The following is a 23196-nucleotide window of genomic DNA, read 5'->3' as shown; positions in this document are numbered from 1 at the left end:
GGCTGTAAGGGGGTGTTCAGAAATCTGCCACTTAAAACTTGTTTAGTGCATCCTGTATGCAATTGGTGAACATTGTTATGAAAAAAAATCCCCATGCCATGTATATATACATGGCATATTCTGTATTGCTCTCTAACAGGACAATACTTTGTAAACTTTTCACAATATAAGTCTGCAATAATTTTTGTACCTGGCTTCATAAATTCTGCCAACTAAATTCCTTTACTTGAGGTACCTATGATTTTTTGTTTGAATAAATTTATTTTAATTTTTTGAATTTGTTCAGTGAGTGTGTAAGCATCCACTATTTAGACTGTTCTTTTGCTGGTTATTGATAAACAAAATTCATGCATCATCCAGAATGTGCTTCCTTTATTCTGATATTGCTGAAAAAGTCAGTGTGACGTTTATCACGAATGGCATGTTTAGTTTTTCCAACAAGTTCAGCATTCACAATGGAATGTACTCCCTCTTCCTAACTGGTTGGGCGCACCTTTCCCTGAATTTTCTGCATCATTCTCTCATAGAACCATCAATCATTACTGTAGGTCATCTCAAGTACACATGTTACTTCTGCTTATAAAAAAATGGATGCTGTGTACATCACAACTGACAGGAACTACAACAATCGTTTTCATATTTTTCACAGATCATCATGGAATGAAATGGCAACTAACTGTATGTCAGAAAACATTTAAGCTTAGCTGATGCCTTCTGAGCATGTACTATGAAAACTAATTTTTGTAATGCATGACCGAAGAATAATTTTAAATAGCCTATAGATTATATAAGTAACAAGAAACTGAATTCAAAAAATATATTTTTATTAATGGCTGAAGAATCAAACTGTTTACTATTTGTCTGAATAAAACATGCCACAAAATTTCCCCATACTAAAATATGGGAAACAAATTATGAAAGTTTAAAGAGAAACAGTTTCTTTACATACAGTTTAAAACAATAACACAAGGATAAAAAAAATCCTATAAACAAAACATAAAATTAATAATCAAGGTGACAATACAAAAGTTTTAAACATAAGATCAATATGATTCAAAAGAAATAAACAAATACAAGAAAACATTTACATTCAGATAAATGAGATGTGAGTGCAAAGAGCTCTCATCAAAAGGAAACAATTGTAAACCTTAACAAAATTCAGACAAATACCTCATATTCAGATATACAAATGGTTCATCAATTTCAGCCCAATTGACATAGTAAATACTGCCAACAGACTGTGCTAACTTGAATAAAAAGTATATAGTAGAATGTTAGTTTAGACAGCATTTATAGTTGGAATTACATCGTATTAGTGAAATTTTGGTAATGTGCCTTGAAGTTAAGGATATGAATCCTACCATAAATAGACTAGATTAATGCATTATCATGTGGTGGGTCCATTTATGTTCTTTGGTAAAACAATTACACACAAGTTACTTGAATCAGTTCATCTATTAGCAAACCAGAATGCATGCACTCCATTACATAGTCACAATGTTTGAAAGCACTTAAGTGCAGAATAGAGCCTGATTCAACAATCACAAACTGATCATTAAATCAAGAAAGGTGGTCTTATTTACTGGTTAGAAGCCTTGTTTTAACTCTTCTATATTTTTTACTTTTTTTTTAGGGGAGGTTATATTAAGAAAATAATTTGTAAAATAATCTATAACATTTGAGAAAAAGAATCATCACTACTATAGCAACTAAATATATGACTGAAAATCATGTATTCCACTTACAATCAGTGTGATCAATGTGACTGATTGCATTTGAATAGAGGCGTTATATTATTTCTTTGCTGGGCAATAACTTAGTATATATTTCAATTTTGGTGCCTCCAAACAATAAACCTACAGTTTTTTGGTTGCAACAAACTTTGTAGTTTAACAGTTTGTAAAAAAAAAAACTGTTTATATTTACAAAAAAATTTGTTTTATATATATATATATATATATACTGGGTGGTCATTTAAATTGAGACAACCAAAAACTACACATTTTAGGAAAAAAATATTTCCTATTAAAGTTTTTCCATTTCAAGGGGGAAATACATTCACAACTTACATTGTCCTTGATAAGATCAAATAAAGGTAATTTCAAGGTCAATTTAATTTTTTTAAATAGGAACCTATATTTTTTATTGCAGAATCGAATTCATTGTAAAAAAAAATAAAATTTCAGATTTAAAAAAAAAATTGATGTAAAAAAATGCTGTAAGCATATAAATTGATGTTTTCAGTTTCATTAGGTCTGGCCCAGCTGAGAAGTTATATCCAGCTTGTTAAATTTTAAATAAAAGAAAATTTAAATTTAAATAAACAACAATTAATAAAAGGATTAACCTAAATAAAATCCATTTATGTTTTATTTTAATCATGTACTATATACTGGTATGGTACACAGCCTACGTGTGTTTTACGCTTTGGTCAATTACGTTATATCGACTCTATGAAAATATTTAGTTTAATGAATTAATGATACATTAAAATTTTTTTTAATGCTCCTTATTTAAAATAATTACAAAAATTTACTCTACATAAATTACAGCAACAAATGTCCTTGCACGATTCATTTTAAGAACAACCTATGAAAATTTAATAGAGTTTCTTTTTTGATATCTCTACAGATGTTTGTTATACTCCGTTTCATATTTTCAAGGGTAGTTGGTACTTGGTAAACGTTTTCTTTAAGGTAACCCCATAAAAAAATGTCTGCTGGAGTAATACTGGAGGAACTAGCAGGCCAATGAACTGGACCAGCTCAACCAATCCAACAATCATTGTATTCGCAGTCTGAAATTACTCTGGTGATAACTGAATAATGTGCTGGACAGCCATTATGATAAAACTACATCATCATTCTCTTCTCCAAGGGTAGTTCATTAAGCCGTAAAGGCAAATGATTTTCTAAAAAATCTGCGTATTTCTCTCCATTCAAATTTCCATAAAAAAAATGCAGTCCGATTAACATATAGTCTATGATTCTGCACCAAACATTGACAGTCCACAGACATTGATGTTCTTCTTCCCTTAGCTACCATGGATTTTGCACTGTCCAATAATGCATATAATGTCCGTTTATTGCTCCATGATTAGTAAAACCTGTTTCATTGGAAAATAGAACATTAAGAAAACAATTTTGATCTACCTGTACTTTTTCCAGCGTCCATTGACAAAATGCTACTCTTAATTCAAAGTCGTTGCCATGCAATTCCTGATGCAGTGAAATGTGGTAAAAATGAAATTCCAGGGGTTTTAATATTCTCAGAAAACCGGTTTTTGATATCTCAGGGTCACACAACATTCTTCTTGAACTAATATGAGGATCTACAATGACCACCACCAGCAATCGCTATTTCATTGTTTTCTGCTGTCACAGTATTCTGATAGTTCCTATTTTTGGTTCCTGCACTTCCAGCATCACTTAACTGTTTTACAGTTCTGTATACAGAAGCATTATTTGGGAGTATTTCTACTGGGGAATCATAGATCATGCAAAGCTACTGTCTGATCAACATTTCAGTGGCATTCTCCATAATGCAAAATTACCTGTTTTTTTCTCTAATTGTAAATTGTTCCATAATTTCCAATAAATAAAAACCAATTAATTTAATATTTAATAGTTGGCGAGTAACAAAGTAATAAAAAGATTAATTGACACTGATAATACGTTCACTTAGACAAATTTCACTTGCAACTTGAACTTCAATTTTAGGCTATTCTAAAATATTCACTGGTGTTTACATGCTCAACTTCTTCTTCTTCATTATTGTTAGCTTCATTACTGATAGCATTAACTGTTTTTTATTTAAAATTTAACATCAGCTGGATGTAATTTGTCACCTGGGCCACACCTAATGAGACTAAAAACACTTACAGCATTTTTGAAGATTAATAACTAAAAAACTTATCAAATTTAAAAAAATTGATTTTTTAAAAAAAAGTCTGAAATGAAATTTTAATTTTTTTTGTTTGTAAATTAAGTTGACCTTTATTTGATCTTAACAAGGACAATGTAGGTTGTGAACATATTTCCCCCTTGAAATAGAAAAAATTAAATAGGAAAACATAATTTCCTAAAATGTTAGTTTTTGAGATATAAATGTGTCCTAATTTAAATGGACCACCCAGTATATATACTAGTAGTATTATATTATTTATTCATTTCTATTCTAGATATCAATCATGGCAAGAAAGATAGATGCACAATAACATCTATTTCAAAACTTGTTGTGAAATCAGCTCAATACATTCCACAGCAAATATATTAAATTACACTGCCCAACAATGAAAATGTTTGCAGCTCTAAATAGCTTATTCTTATGCATTTCTATCTGCTGAATTAAAAATCGCCATAAAAATGACCAATTAGCTCTTGGTTTGGAGATACAATGAAATGTCATTTTTTACCTGATCTACATTTTTAGTTTGGGGGTAATTTTGTTTTTGGAGTTGTTACACCTGTAAACACAATGTTCTCCAGCTGTTTGTAAGTTATAAACATTATTACTGTTGCTGTGAATGTGAGTTTCATATTGTTTGTGTTGCAATTAGTGCAGAATTTCAGATTTTCAAGTGCTTTTGAAGTGAAAATTTGTTAAATCAAAATGTGTAAATCAGTGAATAATTTTTGTTACATTTGTGGTGAAATAACGTTTTCATCACAGAACGTCATCTGACACCTCTTGTGAAGACTGCCTATCAGCATTATTTTGGTATGAAGGGGAGGAGATCAGGATAAGTCATGGGCTCCACATAAATGTTCCAACTCTTGTTCAGTTATACTATGAGAATGGCTGAAAAATAAAAAAAAATCTATGGGTTTTGCTATGGTTTGGCGGTAGCCTACAAACCATACAGAAAACTGTTATTTCTGCCTAAATCCACCTATAAAGACAGGATTGTCAATGAAGAAAAGGCAAACAATTCAATACCCTAATCTTCCATCTGCTATTCGACCTATTCCACATTCAGATAGTTTTATCAGTTGCTACTCCACCTCAAAATTATGAGTTTTAAGTAGAAAATGAAGACAGTATGGAAGAAGAAGAATCCAATAAGCCTTCCACATCCCATGACTCTTTTTGACAAAAAGATGATAAATTGCAGAGACCGAGTCAACCAGAATTGAGTGATCTCATTCGAAAACTTGATTTCGAAGGAGAAGGCAGAACTTCTAGGGTCAAGACTACAGCAATGGAATCTTATCCAATGGGATGTCAGGATTTCGCAATATAGAAGTCATGGGGATATGCTTTCTTTTTTTGAGAAGAAAAACAATCTTGTTGTTTGCTGCGAGGTTAATGGCTTGATGAAATGTTTGAATTTGAATCATGATCCAACTGATTGGAGGTTTTTCATAGACTCATCCAAGCTTAGTTTGAAAGCTGTATTACTTCACAACGGCAATCGTCTGTCTTCCTTCTATTACTGTTGGTCATGCAGTTCACATGAAGGAGACTTATGCAAACATGGCAATCCTTCTAGACTGACATCAAATATGCTGAACCCAAGTGGAAAATCTGTGGCGATCTAAAAGTCATCACTGTTCTTTTAGGAATGCACTGGGGTACACTAAATATTGCAGCTTTTTATGTATGTGGGACAGCAGGGATAGGAAATCACATTATATTCAAGCAAACTGGCCTGCAAGAAATCTTAACTCTAGCAAGAAAAATTTCGTTGCTGAGCCTCTCATGAACCCAAAAGATGTTCTTCTTCCAACCCTTCATATAAAGCTGGGTTTGATGAAAAATTTTGTCAAAAGTATGAATCAAGAAGGACAGGCCTTGAAGTACTTAAGAGACAAACTTCCTACATTAAGTGATGCAAAAGTTAAGGAAAATATTTTTGTTGGGCCACAAATTCAACTTGTAAAGGATCCTGTGTTTGACAAAATTTTAGAGGGGAAAGAAGAGGAAGCTTGGGAAGCCTTAAAGGGAGTCATTCATGGATTTTTAAACAACAAAAGAGATGAAAACTACAGTCAGTTGGTAACAGTACTTCTGCAAAAATAACATCAACGTGGATGCAACATGTCCCTTAAAATCTATTTTCTCCACTCACACCTGGACTTTTTCTCTCCTAGTTGTGGCGTTGTCAGTAATGAACATGGAGAAGAATCCATCAGGATATTTCTGTAATGGAACAAAGATATTAGGGCCATTGGAATGAAGCAATGATTGTGGATTACTGCTAGTCAGTGTGTGGGGATGCTCCGGAACTCACTTACAAGAGGAAAGCCAAAACACAATGATCTCATTAAGCCACCCTATGATTCCTTTCTGACCCAACCAACTGCCAGGCATTCTTCCATCAAATAAGAACTCTTAGAATGTAACTGTCTAAAAAAATGCCAAATGGACTTTTTATGTTATTGATATATATAATTAAAATGTATTGTTTTCTCTTAATCTGTTAAAATAAAATACTTCCACCTATCGTATATGGCAGAAACTAGAGCTAATAAAAATTTTTCTCTGTCATATATGTTTTTATCAACCAAAAATTAGTAAGATTTGACTCATGAAGTGAAGGAAATATTAAAAAAAAATCTTTTTTGGGCAGTGTTATTGATAAAAGTAATATAAAATTTTCTATAATATTAATAGATTACACTACATATTGCAGTAATCCAACTGAAAAGAAAATATTAATAAAAAAATAAAAAATTAGTCTATGCCTTGAAACAACTATTGACAATACACACTCATAGTTTAATGTACAAACAGATATTTATAAGAAAAATAATTATTTACCTTTCCCTAATAATTTTGGTCACCATACCATCTTCAGATGTTGCATCATACAAAACATCTACTAACCCTCTAGAAGCACCACACTGTAAAATAAATAGTAATATACAACTTTTTCAATAAATATTGTAATGCGTATTTAAAACTAGGCAACAGAATATAAAAACATATTATAGTATATCCTCATATCCTATAAAACAGATTTCATATTAATGTCATCATTAACATAAACTTTACTTTTATAAAATAAATGAAATTAAAAAAGGATTACAAATATAAACGAACTGGGTTTAAGGCAATACAATAAACTGCATCCCTTACAACCTGATACTCTGCAAAAACGGATTATTAGAAATCCTTTCATTTTTTGGAATGAAATCAGGTCATTTTAAATTCTGTACACACAAATAAAACACCTAATACAACCAATCTTTTTCATTCTGTAAAATTCAATTAACTTAATATTTTGAAACTACTAAATGATTTGCCCCAGCTTTTGTTAAAATAATTTTTTCTGTACAAGTGGGCATGTTTATGGTTTTTTCAGGAATAAAAAAAGCCATGACACACACCTGTTAACAGATACATGGTGAACTTCTTTTGCTTATGTCAGATAATTATATTATCATTACGAATAACTTAAAAAGTCAGTGTTTTTACCACATGAAACTTTCTCTCATAAGTAAAACATGAACTAAAGAATTCCAGAATAACTTACTTTAAGATCTGCTTATATGCAAGTGCATATGTGCGCATATTAAAAAATGTTTCAATATTAATACATGAACCACCTAAATAAAGATTTGCAGAAAACTGAAGACATCTTTTTATCCTTGGATTATCTTAGGCTTTCCTTTTTAATCAATATTATATTATTAATACAGTAATAGTAATTTACTTTAATAAGTAAATAAAGTGAATAATAAGAAAAAAATACAGGATGTCCCATGAACAAACTGAAAAAACTTTCAGGACATGTTATACTGGTGAAAATAATGAAAAATGTTCGTATAAACATAGGTATAAAAATGTTTTGTTTTTGTCACTACTACTGAAACATTTCATCCAGATTTCAGCTCTTCTAATAAAAAGAAGTCCAACTGTAGATTTTTGAACCCAAATTAAGGAGTAAAGTTGGTGGTTTCTTATATATAATTCAAGCTGGGAAAGTTAGGATACTATTATCAATATTAATAATATAATTATAGTCATTGCATTATAAACACAACAGAATATTTAAATACAAAGCGAATAAATAAAAAACTACACACATTCTAAATATATTCTATATATACTATATATATATATAGAATATACTATATATTATATATATATATACATTCTAAATATATAGATTACAAAAATATGATCAGTTTTGTTACAAACGAAAAAGGATATATATGTAGCACATGAGAGATTATCCACAAAGCAATTTCTGAAGACTTATTAAACAAGGTATCCAGATAAAATTTTGATTGCTGTTTGAAGAACCAATTTACTCAATTTTTCTACATAGTTCCCACCAATGTGGGAACACTTATTATAGTGGAACACCAGAAGTTGTATCCCTTCATAATAGAATAAAGTCATCTGCGATACAAGATATTAACAACTTGTTTGACCTTGTAATCATAATGGAAACTGTCATAATAGAAACAGCAAGGAAGGTTTGAGACACAGGAACAGGTGTTAGTCACTTGGTCTAAGAACCAGTATTACACAGGAATTATCAAACTGTTCTTAGTTAAAGGTTGTAAGGCGATGTTGCACTATGGCGGCAGCATGTGTACAAGCATTGTACTTTACACATTGCCCCAAGTAAGCACGCCATGACGTTTGACCTGGATTGTATGAAGCAATTTTTCCAACATTTTCAATAAACAATTTTACCAATTATTTACCATCAACTATACAGCCATAAGGAAAGAAGCTGACATGCAATTCTTTTCTTTATCCCAAAACACTGTACACATAATTTTCTGAGTGGAAATTGTTTGAATTTTGCCTTTTTGGCTAACAAAGTATGTCTCCATTCCGTAGATTATCATTTTGCTTTAGTTACATTTAACATCTATGCCTTGTCCCCAGTATGTTGACTATACATCTCAAGAAGTCATTGCTTTGCTCACAGTAAAAAGTAAAAAATTCCAATAGGCTGCCCAAACATTTCATTCTGCGATTTTCTGTAAGCATTTTAGATATGCAGGCTAAATACAATTTCCAGTAATTCCAATTTCTCAGACACAACTTCAAAAGTTTATAAGTGATCATGAAATTTCAAAGAAAGTTACATGATGGTGAATCATCTGTTCTCTTTAATCTTGCAATCAATTGCATTCACCAAATCTTCTGTAAACAGAAATGGCCACTCTCTTTTCATCATCGTACGTATTATTACATCCTTCTTTAGTCAATCACACCCACCTCCAGACCACAGAATCACTCACTGCATTTTCTCCATAAACACTGCATTTCTGACAGTGATTTCAATTTCAACTGGTTTAATGTTCCATTCATTTAGAAATCCAATCACAGATCAAATTTCACATGTCATGATTTTCTTAAAAATTATAAATACATACTAGAAGTGAATACAATAGAAAATTGAATAAGAATATCAATTCCTTCCTAACAAATCAGGTTCTCGGATCACAAATGCAAAGAACAGCGATCGTAGCACTGCAGCAGCAGTATTTAGAATCTTAACTAATGCAAATAATGTTAACCTATTGTTGCAAATAGATAAAAAAGAATACGTTTAAAAATACATTAAAAAGAATACGTTTTCATGTCATAAATATAGAGAATTTAATACCAACAGAAGATGCAGGAATACCGTGAAAACTGGTTATTAGAAATTAAGGAAGTTTATCTTATTTAATTATTGTGTTTTAGTAGTTTATACTTCATATAATATTATATATATATATATATATATATATATATATATATATACAGTTTTACAAGAGTTTATGAGTTTACAAGAAATAAAGAAGTTTTCATTTTACTTGTTTCTGATCTTCATTGAAAGTGACGCATTATGTGTCCACAGAATGCTTAGGGTAATTCAGTGCCCCACAGATATACTTTTGTACAAAACTGATACTTATCATCCATCATGAAAACTGTTTTTACATAAATTGCTATTTTATACTTGGATTGCGTTTTTAGTTTGTTTATATGTGATATATTTTTTAATAATAGTTTTTTAGTATACAGTATATCCAGAAGGTAAGTTAAGATTCTAAATACTGCTGCTGCAATCGCTATTCTTTGCATGAGTGTTGAGAGCCTGATTTGTTATGAAGAAATTGATGATATTCTTATTCAATTTTCTAGTCTGTTTACTTCTTAGTGTGTATTTATAATGTTTAAGAAAATCATGACTTGAAATTTGAACTGTGATCAGATTTCTAAATGCACAGAACATTAAACCATTTGAATTTGAAATCACAGTCAGAAATGCAATATTTATGAAGAAAATGCAACGAGTGTTTCCGTGGTATGGAGGTGGGTGTGATTGAATAAAGAAGGATGAAATAATATGCACAATGATGAAAAGGGAGAGTGGCTATTTCTGATTACAGAAGATTTGGTGAATGCAATTGATTACAAGATTAAAGAGAACAGATGATTCACAATCACATTACTTTCTGTGAAATTTCATGATCACTTTCAAACTTTTAAAATTGTGTCTGAGAAATTGGAATTACTGGAAATTGTATATATATCCTGCATATCTAAAATGCTTACGAAAATTACAAAATGAAATGGTTGGGCAACTGTTAGAATTTTGACTTTGTACAAAGCAATGACTTCTTGAGCTGTATAGTCAACATACTGAGGAGATGACATGGTCACAGACACATGCACAGCTCATAGTTATCATATAAAAATGCTCACATCTGGTGGTTTCTGAGAAAAATTTTATGTCAAGTAGAAAATTAACCAAATAAAAAAAACAAGGAAGAAATAAAAAAAGAACTGTAATGAAATTTATAAACACAATGAGAGATAGAAGTGATGTTAACTAACTGATGAGAAATATTAACTAATTTTTCAGAATCGAATACTTTTACCCACAGTGCAATTTTCTGCAAGAAGCTGCAAATTTGTCTTATAATTAGTTTTTAATTCTGTCATCTCAGCAGCATGTTCCTGGACCAACGCTGCTAATTCTTCCTGGTATTTAGCTCTAAACTGCCTTTCAAGAGTTGCCAATTCTGGAGGCCATCTTGATTTAACCATGGGATCATCTCCTTCAGCTATAAGTATCTACAACAAATAATAACATTACTTGATCGATCTTAAATACACACAGAAATGGTATTAAAATTTATTAATAAGAATTGATTTAAGATGCAAAAGCTTTACCACAACATTAAAGCTAAAGTTATACCTATGCACTAAATATGTACATCAGGAACATTCTCTTGCATATGATTTGAAAATATATATTAGGCATTATGTTATTCATTAAATGGCAAACCCTTCCTTCAATTTTTCATTATATTTATTTAACAAATCCCCTATAAAAAGATAATCATTTAGAGATATGCTGGTCAAGGAATAATGCCAAAAAACAAATAACAAGATACATGAAAACACCCTATGAATAGTAACAAAGCTCACAGCTTTACCTACTGAGAATCAAATCTCAGATTTTAATTTTTGTTTCATAAATTTCTGAAATTTTAGTTGAAAGTACAACATGACACAACAGTTACAGATTGTTCACGAGTGTTTTCAGAGTATGGACCAATGATTTGGGATGCTAAGATTAAGTACATTTGTTACGTATAAAAATGAGGTTATCATGGGTCTTTGTTACCAAATTCTGGTAATTATGTTTTAGATGGAAAAATTAACACAAAAATAGTTATTGTTTCTGAATTTTTTTTTTTTAAATTCCAAATTTTGTTACCAAGAGGTTATGGAATATTCTGAAAAAAAATTGTCACAGATTTGATTCTAGCATCACTTTTAATAGATGTAATAAATCATGTATCATTTGCCTAAATTACAAAGAAGGCCAAAGAGCTTCTGCAGATTTTCTCATTATTTGGACTTTGAACAATTGATTCCTTTAAAAACAGTAATTTCAGTAATATTTACAAAATTGTGACTTTCTGCAGGTTTTGTTTCTAAACTCTTTATTAGAATTGATATTTTCCACCCCATACTGAAAAACATCAGGGTTTCAAGTTAGTTAAATGTACTTCTAATTGATTAAACGAGAAGAAATATGTGTACATGTTGATTCAATCTAGTGCAATGTACTGACCCAACTGTATAATTAATCAGGTAATATGGACTTTCTACTTACCATATAAGTAATCGCTCTGATCAACCTAACAAAAACTGTTCCAAATCTAATATTACATTTTATGATGGCATTATATTTAGGGGAAAAATATATCGTCATCAACAATAAGTAAAAATTATTTGAAAATTATATTCACACCTATGTAATATTCAAAAAGTATCTTATATAATACTTTTCTTGGAAATCATTCTTGAGTGGATACATGACTTAAACATCATACAAAGGTAGAGGATTGTCTGTCATGTGCATTGATTTTTTCCAGCCTTCTTGAATGGCATTGCTACTCTGACAATGCAGCTGATGTATGTGGCACTTTCACTTTGTGCATGATAACAGGACTTGTTAAACAACATTTACAGGAAGCCTGGTGGTAAATAAGTTGAAAGAGTTAATTCAAAAGATTCAGCTATAATGCAATGGTGTTGCCCAAATTAAAGAATGGCTTGAAGTCTAGAAACTGATCAGATCAATTACTTTTAACATTGAAACAAAGGAGGAACTTCAGAAAATCTGATGAATGAGTTTTTTATTTAACCCCCCTCCCCCAAAAAAATGAATGTGTGTGTGTATGTGAGAAAGAGGATAACTGAAAAGTAAGTTCTAAGCTACAAAAAAATAATAATTATTAAAAGGGATTTTACAATGATTTAGGCAAAAAAAAACAAAACAAACAGATCGATTGACATGACTTTTAAAAACCCCAAAAAGTTAACATTCTTAACAATATTTTAGCAAGCAATATTTTTAAAAACACAGTTTTCAATAAAATACATTTACAACTTTTTTATGCTACTATAAAGAGTACATATTCAAAGCACAATTTAATACATCTGAAATTATATATCATAAATTTATTTTTATAAATTTTTTAAGTAATAAAATAAATTTCTAACAAAATACAATGTATTTTTGGCCATCTTGGTAAAAAAAATAACTAAAAAACAAACAGTGTGTATAAAAAGGAATATTGGTATTTTACAGATATTTAATACAACTTTGACTAACAGCAATGAATCACAAATAAAACCAAAGAATAACTCTTACAGTTTTTCCTACAAGTGTTTAACATGAGCATCTTTTATAGACATGCACACATTCAACCAATAGGAGAATTCATCCCATACTTTAACCAGCATGTTTGAAATAATGGAAGTAACAGCTGTTTCAATTATGTGCCTCAAATTGGGTACAATCAGTAGATAGTGGGAAGTATATACATTAGTTCCATTATAAAACATCAAAGGAAAAAAGGAGATGGGATCAAATCAGGCAATTTTAGAGACAATCACAAACAAGCTTGTATAAGATCAATGTTGACTATCCAATAGTTTGGGAAAATGTCATTCAGACAATCCTGAACAAGTTATGCTACTGATGAGATGCACCATTTTGTTAAATAAAACTCTCTGATCCATCTTGCACTTAAGGAAACAGCTATACACAAACGCAAATAAGCAACTCCTGTTATGCTTTCTTTAGCTAACAAAAATGGCACATAAATTACACAGAAAACATTTCATTTTGGAGAGTCCCTTTCACATTGTAAGAGTTCATGGGAATTTTCAGATCCCAGATACAGACACTATATGTTAACTTTTCCACTAAAATGAGATTTGACTCATCACTAAACAAAATAAGATCAAAAAAGTTGTTATCTTCATGGTGAAATGGTGCAACATTTCAATTGCAAAGTCAGCACGTACAGGATAATCTGTAGATTTCAAAGCCTGTAACAGCTGTGAATGGTATAAACATATTCTTAAACATACACACACAACACGGCACACATAAACATTTCCTTAAAACATTCCACAGTGGCATCACTGGCATTGCTACTTTTTGGTCGCCAGCCTTCCTAACAAATTTTTTGGACTATGCAAAAAAAACTCCCTGGCACATCCAAAATTTTCTTCATACACTCTTGGCAATCCCGTACTCTTCCCTTTACATAGACATTTGACTGTTTCAAAATGATTATGCCAGCAACGAATGTTATTGTCAGTTCAAGCATACAATTAAACTTTCAATGGAAAGCGCAATGAACTGTAACTACAGATTAATTTAGCAAACTGCAAAACAAAGAAGGCTCTCTATTCAGGAATTGCCTTCTTTGCTAGTGACACTGTCAAGGGAAAAAATAGAGGATCAATCTACAGTCAAACACGCAACAAAAACCATTCTTTTTGCTCTTTGATTCTAGCCTTAAATCAACACTGTGCATCTTATACAAGAGATATTATGACAAATTAAAATGCTGATATTCTTTTTTGTATAATAAAACTGTACAAAAAATCTTTATGTATCAAAATACCATCAACAAAATGGTAGGTCATATTTCAGAAGGTGCAAAATTTAATCATAGAAGATTGTATGCTTGTAAATTAACTAAAAACTTCCTAATGAGATAAGCAATGATCTATACACCTACTGCACTTTTAATTTGAATGGATCATCTATAAATTTATGTGTGAATGCTGATGAAATTTGTACATAAAATACCTTTCTGTGTGTTACACATGACATGCTGGGACATTAAATCCTGACTCTCAGATCTGATTCACTGGGAATAAATCTCAGATAAAAAATAATAAGATTAATATTCATCATCTCAGTAACAAGATTTCTGTCATAACAATGTTAAAAAGTGTTGAGCACGTATAAAACAATCCAAAACATTCAGCTACCAGGGAGTAACTTACTCGACTATGGAAACCAGAAAAATTACACCTTATGGTCTGCTACTTTAAAGTAATATGTTGTTTTTTTTCTCCAACTAGTTTGAGAGGAAGATTGGATCCTTCTTGAATACAACTTTTGTATTAATAAACAAACTCTCTATAACGCAGATGTGTATCACATAAAAGAAGATTTAATTTAATATTAGTTATAAACATAATAAATATGGGCCACAGAAAGTAAATATAGAGAGATTTAAATAAAAGTTAGACAAAAATTTAAAAAAAATTCAGTTTTTGAATTGAATTTTATTTTCAGTAATTAGGCATAAATTAAAAATGTTTTCTTAGAAAAGCTAAAAAACAAAAATTCTAAAAGTTAAACTGGAAATAATTAATAAACCGACATATCAAATTTTGGAATCTTTAATTCACTAAAAAAAATTTATTTAAATTGAAACTTTTTTAAGCTAAAAAATCAAATTAAAAATAAACAATTAATGAGAACTTTCTGATCCTTAACTCTTGGTAAAGACTTCAAACAATTCACCTTTAAAGAATTGAGAAAGCATTAAGTCTTACTTCACTGATTTTTTCGGGTCAATTTTTTACAAAATTTATCTCATTGAAACTTTTATTGGTGTTTTTAATTTTAAAGACACAGCAAATATTTGCTCATATGTACATTACCCCATAAAATATTTACAGTCTTATTTGACATGACATAGTTTCTATTATTTTACACAGATTACATAAAATACACCATAGTAAAATTTTTGGTCCTTTTTTGTTTCTCCACCCCAGACATTTGCAGGTTTTTCACCTGGAAATAACTCAAAGTAGTAATAAATATTGATATTAACAATAACCAGGTTGGAAAAATAATCCGATATAACAATTTTTATAATCATTTATATTTATTTTATAAATATAATCTAACCAAACTTAACCTAAGCTTGCTAACCTTGACTAATTAACAGTAATGTTTGAGTATTTAAATAATACATTCAGTAATTATTGAAATAATTTATTATTTAAATAATCAACAGCATGTTAGGGTGTTACCTATCGATTATTTATCCAATATGGTTATTGTTAATATCAATATTTCCTGCTATTTTGAATTATTTCCAGGTGAAAATCTTACAAATTTGGGGGGAGAAATGAAAAAGTACCAAACTTTTAATTAAAAATTTACAGTAGAATCTGAATAATTGAAAACTTCCTAATATTTCTTGCTCATCGTTTAATTACACTGCCTAAAAATGAAATTTCTGATGAGCTTTTTAAGAGAAGAAAAAAAAATTATGTGCAGATAATTTCATGAAATCTAACTCATAATATTTAATGAAGTTTTAGATTAACCTGCAAACAACAGAAGATTTGTACAATCTTGTTATAAATCTTCTATCCAGGCCAAACACATTTTTAGAACACGCAGTTTAAGGGAAGAATTAATTCCTAAAAATGATATTCTGAGTTTGTTTGAAAACTGATTTTCAAATGGTAACAGAAAAATATGGTCAACATACTACATTATAAATTATAGGTAAAATATATTAATTCGGGATAATAAAAACTTTTTAGAGAAGCTACAAGTCACAAATAATGGCTACACACAATGGTAAGGGACAAATTAAGAAGGTTGCCATTGTATTTGTCAACATCAGTTTGATGTCAGAACTGCGCTACTTATTAAAAATTCTGTACAACTTTTAATTACACAGGCCTGTGTTTTAATTGTTCAAATTCTAATTATTTTGTAAATGGTATCATGAATGAGAAAATATATAATAATAAATGATATAGGCCTGTATTTTTTATGTACTAAAAATTTCTATTGTTACACATTTTTTGATAAAATGCACCCTAGCTCACGATCGTGAAAAACAAACTTATACCATAGTGGGATGGAACCACCATGATTTTTCTGAAATTATGATTTACAAAATTACATGATTTTAAAGGAGTGTACCATGAGCAACATTTCAAGAGAATTATTAGAGCCAATTTTGAGAAAATTGTTTTTTCTACTTTTATAATGATTAACTACCCCTAAATATCAACTTAAAAAATGAAACTGAAATCGAAATATCATAGAAATATAACCGCATAACAAATTTTATCAAAATTGATCAGCCATTTAGGCAGTAGCTCTGTGCACAGATACAACCTAAACATTTTTGTGAAAACCACTTTTCTGGACTCTGGCATCCCTAAATGAATTTTCCAATGAATATGTCAACAACACTGAATTCTTGTTCGAATACAAAACTCTCTCACTCTCTCTCTCTGTATATATATATATATATATATATGTGTGTGTGTGTGTGTGTGTGGAAGTAAAAATTCTATACTATGATATAATAAAAATAACGTAAAGACAATACTACCCAGTGCTGGAATCCAAGAACCAGTATTCATTTTTACCTTTATTAAATTTATACAGATACATCTACTCATACAAAATTCAGATCTACTTTTAATATTTAGGTCACATTACGCCAAAATTCAACCACATGTTTTGAAGTCTTGTACAGAAACATTTTTAATTACACATATATATTTTTTTTAAATATATATTATAATATGTAAATATATTTATATTTTTAATTAAAGCAACATATCAACATCATTACACTTTAACAATGCAATTCTAAGCAGTGATGATAGAAAGCAAATATTATTTTCAGTTATATTAGAAATATAGCTTTTCATTTCAAAAATGTTTCACTTTTATTTTTTTGGAAGAAAGTAACTACTACAGAACCACCAGAAATTTTCTCTGTTAGAAAATAAAAATCATTAAAATCACCAAATTTTTATGTAATGTTCAAACAAATATACATAAAATATTACCTTTTGTTTTATAACATTTATTTTTAAAAACTTAAATTGTTGTATTAATTTTTTGAAAAACAAGAATTTTCTTCAAATAAATAAATATATACTGTAATTCAAGGAGAATTTGTGCAACCAATAACACAAAAATTCATAACCTCATTCAAGTAATAACTTGTGTAGTACCTTTAAATTTCAACAGTGAAATAATAATAAAATAAATAATATTGCTAAGGCTTGAGAATTATTTTTAAAAATTAGCTAAATGTATAAAATATTTATTATTTATTTCCTAATTACCATAATTTATAAGAAATATATCAGAATTCACATTAAAATTAAACACATTAAGGTTAAATAATGAAACTTATTAATAAAACTTTATTAATTATAAATTAATGTTAATTATATAAATTATATTAAGTTTATTAAAAAAATATAGGTTAAAAACACAAAAAACATGTAGCAATAGAAAAATAAATACAGTAAAAGATTATTTCATACTCACTTCTTTTCCAATGTCCATTACTATAAATGAATTTTACACTTTAATTAATGACATAATGCAAGAATGTTAAAGATTGCAATCAATTATGTTAGTAAACAATGAATTTTCCGAACAAATAGAAAGAGAAATTTGTAAATAAAACCCACAGATAGACTTCTCATAAGTTTAAGCGGTCAAACATAATTAAAAAGATAACATTAAGTGTACAAAGGTCTCCTCATTTGAGATAAAGGAACACGAGTAAAATATAGATAATAAATCCCGCCATTCCCTTCATCAAAACATATGCATGCATGCATAAACACACAGCTTGTTGCTGAACTAAATTAAAAAAATCGTGAAACCCTCAATTATTATTATGACTGCAAAGTGAAGTATGTTCACTTCCACATAACAAAACAAGCTGGATGTACCACAGGTAAATATGTTAGAATTTTAATACTAAAATGTGTTTACAATAATCTAATTACAAACTAATTATTAACACATTACAAGATAATCAGTTACTTGAAGATAAATGGGCTATGCATTAATTTGAAATATATACAAATTAATACATTAAATAGTAAGATACATTTTTTATACAGTAGTATTTATTTACAAACAAAAGAGTAAGGATGATATTATTATATTAGCAACATCAATCTAGTACACATCATATTTAAAAATACGAGGTGTGTTCAAAAAGTTACAAGAATTTTTGTTTTTTAGAAAGAATTTTATTTATTCGTCTACACTGTTATCTCCTTCAAAATAGTTTGCATTAAATATTATACAATTATGCCAGCTTTTTCCAATCCCCGAAACACTTCTGGAACTCGATCTTTAGAATAGTGTTCAGCTCTTTCAGCTACTCGCTTTTAATCTCATCTATGCTTGTAAAACGATGGCTTTAAGGATCTCATTATTTTTGGGAATAGAAAAAAGTCACATGGGGCTATGCCTGGTAAATATGGCAGCTGGGGTATCATTACAGTGTTGTTTTTGGCTAAAAATTGACGAACAAGCAATGAAGTGTGAGCAGGCATATTATCATGGTGCAAAAGCCACGAATTGTTTCGCCACAAATCCGAGCATTTTTTTCAGATTGCTTCACGCCAACGGTGTTGAACTTGTAGGTAATACTCCTTATTGATCGTTCTTACCTTGTGGTAAGAACTCATGATGCACTATGCCATTAAAATTGAAGAACATGGTGAGCATAATCTTCATATTCGACCGTACTTGTTGAGCTATTTTTAGTCTTGGTGATCCAGAATGCCTCCACTGGGAAAACTGAGCCTTACTTTCAACATCATATTCATAAACCCATGTTAGAACTCCTGTTATGACACGTTTCAGTAGTTCTGCATCGTTGCTGACTTCATTTAGCGACTCCAGAGCAACTTCCATTCGCCACTGTTTTTGTTCAAAATTCAACAATTTTGGAACAAAAAAATTTCATGGCATGAGCCAATTGATATCCCAACATCGTCAGCAACTTCTCCGATTGTGATTCGGCAATCATTCATAATAATTTCTTTCACTTTTCCATGTTTTCATTGGTTGTTGATGTGCTGAGATGTTCGGGGCACTTGTCATCTTCAATGTTTTCAAGACCTTCTTGGAACGCTTATACCACTCATAAACCCTTGCTTTACTAGTAGCAGACTCACCAAAAGCAATATTTAACATTTTAACAACATTGCTACACTTTATCCCATTCTTACAACAAAAATTTAATTCAAATTCTCTGATCCATTAATTATACAAATAAAAAATCACCAATCATACCACAACATGTGTTACCCTTTAGACAGCTGACAACAGACTAAACATCCAATATGGCTAAAAATGTACTGATACTTTTCAAACATGTTTACAAATACAACAACGAAAAAATCCTGAGAATCGGACTAATAGTTTCATGAATCTTAGCATGTAAGTTATTTTTTGGAGTAAATAACAGTTTTAAACCTTTTCAGCTTGACTTTGCTCTATTTCATACACATATACCTTCTCCTTTCTTTAAACAGTACACAACAGAATATTTAAGTGAATAACATTAGTGTTACATATACATTATACAAATTATGTAAGACGGAAGGCTATTGTATTACAATAGAAGGTTTAATTAATGTGAAAACAGGAATTTATGAAAGGTAAACTATAAAAAAAAAATTGTAATATATAAAATGGACAATTGAGGATATAGCTTGTAGTAAAATGTTGAGTTTAACGATCAACTGAAAGGAATGGAGAATAAAAAATATATGTATAGCGATTTTATTTTATTATTATAACCTTAGGCTAGCAACATGAATTTTATTTAATTAGAAAAAAAAACATATATGGTTCATGTATTCTTCGTTCACGCTTTTAATTAATTTTGTGAGCAAACAGTTTACTGTTTTTGCATGTGTAAACTATGATGCACCTATTCATTTCAGATGCCAATTGTCTTAGAAATCCCATGCAATTTCAATTTTCTAACCTACAACACCAGATCATAGTTTTTTCAATATTCTATACAATTGAAACCTCAACAGGCCATCAAAAATGTTTAGCATTGATGATATGAGCACTCAAATATATGCAAACTATTTATAAACTGTTCTAATCAATGGAATTGACTTAATTTCTTGTAAGGTTGGGCGTTTCAAAATGTAATTATCACTATAAAAATTCTCTTTTCTCCAATTTTCATCAATAACAATGCTTGATTGACTCAAATGACTATGAAAAACAGAATTATTAATATGTCTGATTGAAAAATGTTGTACGATCCAAGCAGAAATGTGAAAAACTAAGAATCACCTCAACAATATACTAAGAGCACAACTCTTGATTCTGAATGAATTTATCAAACATCTCGTAAATTGAGTTTTCAACTTTTTTTTTTAATATGAAGGAGTTTAATGTTTTTTTTCATTGACTAATTACAAGCAATTTATTTAACTATACTTTTATTTTGTGTATAAAATTAATTCAAAGTTGGTAAACCAAGTCAAATTTTCCTATACTGAACAGAATAAAAGTAGAAAGTTTATAACATAATTAAAACCATACCAGATACCATCAGTAAGTAGTTTTTTATCTGAAAATAATTTTGAAACTATAACAATAAGTGAAAGTAATTTCAGAGCTCTCTCAAAGGCAGCAATTTTAATTTTTTTCATGAATACATTAGTCTTATTAAAAGATTTCAAATGTGTTAAATTTATAAAAATATATAAAGTATTGATTAATATTCAACGTTAAAAGGAAAAAAAAAACATGATTATTTTTATTTGTTGATGTTATTTTTTTGAAATTATTTTTGACAAGAAAAAATTTCAACCTCTTCTGGGGGGGGATGGGGTAGCGCAAATAGCCCAGGGGTTGCAACTCAAATATTTTAAATGGTAATACCCTTTGTGTGATACATCATAAAGATCTCTTTTGGAGAAGAAAAATGGTATAAATAAAAAGTTTATATGATATTTGTACCCAAAATGGTGGTGGGATAAAGTTTGGATTTAAAAAAAAAATTATGTTGATAATTTAAGTTACTGTTATCCCAAATAGATTTATAAAAATTTGATTTAATGGATATTATCGAATACATTTATTAAAAAAAAAAAAAATTGTTAAGCATAACGTTAGCTTATGTTCTTACATTTCATTTTAATAAATGCTCGAAATGTCCTCCTCCTTCTGTTGTTTTGACAGTGTGCCATTCAGTTTTAAACGGATGGTTATCGCATTATTCAATGATTCCCTTGTGATATTTTGTGGTGACAAGTCAAGTGATCTCGCTGACCATAATATTTTATCCCTTCTAACAATCCATCCTCCAAGAAAACTGTGCATTTAAACTTTCATGTACCCAAGACAGAAATGAGGCAGAGCACAATCTTGTTGAAACCAGACATTTTGGAAGTTGTGGCCAACACGTTTTGAATGTTTGGAATGATATGGTCGAAAAGCAAAGCCTCACATTTCACTGCGTTTAGATTTCCATTAATATATACGGATCAATATATATGGCCCTACTGATCATCCACCTCCAGTCTGGACTCCAACAAAAGAGGAAAATTTCGGCCAGTCTGCCTTCCTATGCAGGAAGCATCCCCAGTAAACAGGAAAGTGTTCCTTATGGCCATTGCGCAGCTCATCCGCTATTTTAAAAAGTATTAACCGATGGTTGCTAGAACAGTCATCGACCACAAACCAGTCAAAGATCCCGCCAGGGGTCCCTACCAATGATGATGTCATATTTGTACCTGAAAATGGCCTTTGTCTTTTATCCATACCGACATAAGTGGCCAACTGGTCTGCAACATTAAAGATCTCAAAATTATACTGAGTGATGTAATTATCAATCAAGCCACCGCCATGATCAGTGACCCCACTGTGCCAGAAAAGCAACTTCGCATTATCAGTACCAATAAGGATTGGACTATTACCTACAATATGAAGGATCCTATCCCATCTCGCTAGGTGTTCCTCATTGGGATCCCTGTATTGGAAACATGAACTAACAACTTTAAGTTCTGACCGCGAATGGCAAGTCTGACCACAACATGATGCATGTCAGAAACCTGCCATATAAAGACACTATCAAGCGACTTCCTGCACAGAATAGCAGACATGCAGGTATGCCCTACACAAAACTTTTTCCAGCTGTGAAAGCCTGGCAGATCACCCCTAATGACATACAGGTGCTTCAGAAGAACATTGAGGCTTTGTTTCTCTACAACTTCACCTAATCCAAATCAGTATTCTGCTCCCTAATGAGGGACAAGACATCTTCATCAGTCAGGTTACGGTCAATATCAGTCTTCGATCACAGTAATCTTCATTAAGTTCTTGCAACAGACAAATTTTGAAAGGTATCAAATTTTTACTTTTTAATGTTCAAATCACTGAACTCTGGCTAATGTTATATTCTTGTGCTGCTGTTAGAGAAATAAGGAATGTGGATTCTCAATAAATTCTTGCATACTTTCCAACAAATCATTATTAATGGAGATTTAGGCCTCCCTTGTTTTCCCCGATTATTAACGCTCCTTGTTTTTTCAAATCATATGATGGTTTTTGAGCCTGTACCTTTTGAAATAAGATTA

The 23196-nt window shown here is 30.2% G+C and overlaps 1 protein-coding gene across 6 annotated transcripts in view; it reads right to left on the bottom strand.

Annotated features, from left to right (window-relative positions):
* The window catches only part of LOC142324100 (uncharacterized), a 363200-nt gene that overhangs the window by 151279 nt on the left and 188725 nt on the right, over window positions 1-23196 (bottom strand). For all 6 annotated transcript variants that reach the window (XM_075364751.1, XM_075364759.1, XM_075364778.1 and 3 more), the window contains 2 exons: window positions 10843-11034; window positions 6763-6845 (listed from right to left, as the gene is read on the bottom strand). In XM_075364751.1, the coding sequence (XP_075220866.1) occupies window positions 6763-6845; window positions 10843-11034 (275 nt within the window). The remainder of the gene's footprint in view (window positions 1-6762; window positions 6846-10842; window positions 11035-23196) is intronic.

Source organism: Lycorma delicatula, chromosome 1, assembly GCF_047948215.1.
Source record: "Lycorma delicatula isolate Av1 chromosome 1, ASM4794821v1, whole genome shotgun sequence".
Taxonomy (NCBI): domain Eukaryota; kingdom Metazoa; phylum Arthropoda; class Insecta; order Hemiptera; family Fulgoridae; genus Lycorma; species Lycorma delicatula.
The sequence above is the reverse complement of the archived record's forward strand: the minus strand, read 5'-3'. Positions and strand labels throughout refer to the sequence as shown.